We start from the raw sequence: 4,808 nt of genomic DNA on the forward strand, positions 1-4,808 counted from the left end.
AGTAATTTTAACTATAATTTACTACGTTTAATTAATAACGTGCTTGTTGTCTCTCCTTCTCTCTCTCTCTCTCTCTCTCTCTCTCTCTCTCTTTCTCTCTCTCTCCTTATTCATCCATGTCAATCTTGATTATCAACATCTCAATATATTAAAATTTTCATGCCATTACAGTTCACAGCCATGGAAGAAAAAATAGCAAAATCCGAAATTATATCCTTTTACAAAGATAAGACCATTTTTATTACCGGCGCTTCCGGTTTCATGGGTAAAGTTCTCTTAGAGAAATTGCTGTTTACCTGCTCCAATCTCAACAAGATCTACATTCTCATACGAAGCAAGAAAGGCCGCAATATTGAAACTCGACTTGACGAAATGTTCAAGTTGCCTGTAAGGAATCACAAGATTATGTTATCGTGATTTATGTTATTCTCTTTTTTTTATGTAAGATCGTGTGATCATGTGTAATGACTAACATTCTACATAATATCGAATAAGTTCATTATTCCTTCAAATTGTTTCATCTTGCCTTCTTTGACACAAAATACAGTATTTTAAATTCTTACGAATAATGAGAAATATTTACATCTCTTTAGACTTAATTATTTTAATTAATTTTTATTTTTTGTTATTCATATTTTTTATTGCTAATTAATGTTAATTAAAAAAAATATTGACAAATTTTAAATAGAGAACTGCGTCGCAAAAATATATGCATAATTGAATAAAGTATTTTATCATACATATTTTATTTTGAGATTTTGTTGTTAATATCTATTCCAATTTTTACAAAATTTTTATTTCAAAGAAAATTGTTGTTATTATAAGGATTTATTTATACGCGTGATATGAAGTAGTATGAACTTCGAACATATGACAAAAATTAATTTAGAAATCTAAATAAGAGATTTAAATAAGGGAAATTTAAATAAGGGACAAGATTTTTTTTTCTAAACTAGAATGTGACTTAAAAGTCAAATGACAGTGCAATAAAAGGATATATATATATATATATATATACGTGCAAAAATTTAATGATTACTAATAATTGATATTTTTATAGGTATTTCAAAGAATTCGGAATGAGAAACCTTACCTTTTTAAAAAAGTGATACCGATATCTGGCGATGTATGTTTGCCTAATTTAGGCCTTACCAATCAACAGTGCGAGCTTTTAATAAATGAAGTACACATCGTATTTCATTTCGCTGCGACACTTCGATTGGAGGCGAAATTGAAAGATGCCATCGAGATGAATACGGTAAAATATTAACTGGAATCTCAATCAATTTCTATTTTCAGACCTCTATTTGCAATCAACTTCTATTTTCAGACTTCTATGTGCTTATTTGTTACTGATTGTTGTTAATATGTTACGCATAGCTACCAATTACCCCGATAGGCAAGTTGTGAAAACATTGCACAGAAATGGCATCATGAACTGATGACAATTTTGTAATAATTGCACTAAAACAATTCATCATAACGTAATAATTTTATCGTAATAAAATTTCTAAACGATACTTGTAAAAAAATTAGATAAATCTAATTTGAAGTATAAATTTTAATTTACTTTTCTTTAAGAATATAATGAATAAGACTCCGTATTGTATATTAAAGAAATAGATCTCAAGATATGTCATCCGATTATTTTCAAATGATAAACGCTTCCGGAAGATCAGATCATATATGCATTCCAAAAGCCGTTTGACTTTAAAATTTTTAACTTATCCATATTGAATGTATAATACTTCATGTTGTAATATTTCTATATTAAATTTAGGAATAATTGTACATTTTTAGCAGCACAATTACATATACATATTTCTAAAATATAGTTAAAATTTTTTTCTCAATTATTAAACAATTTCTTTCGAAATTAAATTTCAATATGCTAAGGTAACTGTTCCAATTACTGTAACTGTCTCTGTTAGTGTGCTTTTTTATTTCGATAAGTCATAAAGAAAACTAGCACAAATAAATAAGAAGAAATATTCTTTTTTGTTAAGTTATTACATTATTAATGCATGCGATATTAAAAATAATATTTTATTTTTTAAGTATTAAAATATTTTAAATATTTTTCGAAAGATATGAGGAATTTATGTAAATCCAATAATACATACCGCAAGATTTTACTGCTTGTCTCTATTAATGTGCCCTGTATTGGAGCTGGAGAATGTTGTATTATAATACTTTAAAATAAATATAATTGAAATAATGATTTATGTAATATTAACTTAAACAATTAGCTTAAATTTATTATCTGTTTTAGTAACTATATATTAAAAAGAGTCAATGTGGATAGGCACACAAATTGGGGACACATTAATAGGGCTATCGCCACTGGAGGACTCACTAATAGGGACAAAAACATATTTTTTATTTTTATTAAAAATATTATAAAACATTATTAACATTTTTTTAGATTAAAGAAATATTATTAAAAAAAGAAATAGTTGAAAAACCGATATTGATTGCAAGCAGATAAAATTAAAGCTAATATTTAATAATTAATTTAATAAACAAAATAGCTAAAAGGCACATTAATAGTTACCTCATTGAAATGATTCGCCGTATCGTTATTGTTTTGCCAAAATACTATGTTGAAATTAATTGAGAAAACAGTTATTAATATTTTAGAAAAAATCAGAATTTTCGCATGTTTTGTAAATATACATACACTTGTATATACATATACTTGTATAATCGCAGATTATAAATTTTATGCTGCAAGATTTTATCATATAATTTAATAAACATTATCCTATCGGGGTACTATATAATTATCATTAATTAAACCTCATATTTATGTGACCTCATATTTATGTTCATTATGTACATTTTACATATGAAAAAAATCAATGAGACAATATCGAGCTCTTAAGTTGAGACAACATAATAGCTATAATAAATTTGTAACTATAAATTGTATCATATATCTTTTAAATCTATAATTCTGTAATGCGTATAATACTTCAAAATTTACATGATATTTAAATACATAAAGTTCTAATAACCTTTAAGACAGGTACAAAAAAATTATTGGACTTGGCAAAACGAATGAAGCATCTAGTGTCCTTAGTCCATTTAAGCACGGCCTTCTGTCACGTCGATCAAAAGGAACTCGGTGAACGTTGTTACGATTCGCCTGATGATCCTCAGGATGTCATGAGACTTGTTCAGTGGTTAGACGACGAGGATATCAATCTTATTACGCCCAAGTAATTAAACTTGTGACGTTATTCGATATTATAATGATATTCAATATAAGCGTGGCCTATTCAGTTAATACAGTTTACTATAATATTAATTATAATATATTAATATCTATAATATTTATAATATTTATTATATTAATATTTATAATATTTATAATATTTATTATATTAACTGTAAAATGCTATCGCTATTAAATAATTCAGTATTGCTATCGATACATAAATTTTAAACAAAAAAATTTTGTTATAAAGAAATAAGCCATTCTTAATTAATATTTAACAATGATTTTTAACAATTTTTTATACATTTCATACTTTTAATGACAAAATAATTATAAATTAGACTACACTATCAAATTCAATCTTGAAATTATTATGAAGTATGCGGTCTAATTGTGTGTGTATGTCTCTTGATACACTTAAATAAAATATAATAACATAAAATAATAAAACTAACCAAACTATTTCTTGCATAAACTTTGCAAGAGAAAATTATAGGAATTTTAACTTTTGCATTTGTAGAATTTGTTTTTAGCTGATTTTATAAAGGATCAAGTTATAAATTTGAGTGATAATTAATATGAATTATGAGTGTTTATTTTTTTAATTATCTAAATAAATCATGTTTTTATTAATATTAATATCAGTATTAATAAATATTAGTAACAAAATATATTTAGTTTTCAAGAAATAGGGAGTGCTTCTCTTTTTTTAGGAGATTTATGTCAGTATTATATATATGAGATGAATATTATTAATGCATATATTGCAGATATTGTTTTTTTCAAGCCTTGATTAAAATTAAAATTAATTTAATTAAATTGTTTTATATATTTACAAAAGATGTAAATATAAAATTATACATTTTTTTACAGATTGCTTCATCCGCATCCAAATACTTACACGTATTCGAAACGTTTGGCTGAAACGCTAGTATCCAACGAATACCCCAATTTACCTTGTTGTATCGCTAGACCATCAATCGGTAATTATTATTTACTATAGAAATCAAAGCTTTACACGGTCTAACTGGATCTTAAATGTTTGTATGATTCTTGCGTGAATTTATATATTAATTTATATAGTCTCTAGAAACGCGCGCCGAAATGATTTTTCTTTGAAAACGCTAACTCTACTAAACTATCGCAGTATTATCAATTAAATTGACTTGATTATTAAAAATTATGAAAATAATATCTCGATGATTGAAAGTGAAGAAAAGTAAAAATTAATTTGTTAATATCTATTTAGTAATACCAAGTTACTTGGAACCGATACCAGGATGGGTCGACAACCTGAACGGACCAACAGGATTGCTTGTCGGTGCAGGCAAAGGTGTCATCAGATCAATGCATTGCAATGGCAATTATCATGCCGAAGTTGTACCAGTCGATTTAGCGATTAACGCTGTAATTACGATTTCATACAAAATTGCTGTATATAAGCAAAAGTAAATATCTTTGTTTTGTTTTATATTGTGTGTGTGTGTGTGTGTGTGTGTGTGTGTGTGTGTGTGTGTGTGTGTGTGTGTGTGGTGTGTGTGTGTGTGTGTNNTGTGTGTGTGTGTGTGCGTGTGTGTGCGTGCGTGTG

The 4,808-nt window shown here is 26.5% G+C and overlaps 1 protein-coding gene across 1 annotated transcript; it reads left to right on the plus strand.

Moving 5' to 3' along the window:
* Positions 1–180: 180 nt before the first annotated feature.
* LOC105619025 (putative fatty acyl-CoA reductase CG5065) lies at positions 181–4,672 on the plus strand. Its single transcript, XM_012200553.1, has 5 exons — positions 181–387; positions 1,061–1,258; positions 3,025–3,221; positions 4,094–4,203; positions 4,470–4,672. Exons 1-5 carry the CDS (start codon positions 181–183, stop codon positions 4,670–4,672), a joined length of 915 nt encoding a protein of 304 aa, XP_012055943.1.
* Positions 4,673–4,808: the final 136 nt, after the last annotated feature.

This window comes from Atta cephalotes (assembly GCF_000143395.1).
Source record: "Atta cephalotes unplaced genomic scaffold scaffold00019, whole genome shotgun sequence".
Classification (NCBI taxonomy): Eukaryota; Metazoa; Arthropoda; class Insecta; order Hymenoptera; family Formicidae; genus Atta; species Atta cephalotes.

What these genes read in the sequence shown, in the direction of transcription:
- LOC105619025 (XM_012200553.1), top strand. Translation starts at nt 181, where the DNA reads ATGGAAGAAAAAATAGCAAAATCCGAAATTATATCCTTTTACAAAGAT. An exon ending in ATGCCATCGAGATGAATACG is followed by an intron (nt 1,259 to 3,024) that starts GTAAAATATTAA and finishes ATAACCTTTAAG; the next exon opens with ACAGGTACAAAAAAATTATT. An exon ending in TATCGCTAGACCATCAATCG is followed by an intron (nt 4,204 to 4,469) that starts GTAATTATTATT and finishes ATATCTATTTAG; the next exon opens with TAATACCAAGTTACTTGGAA.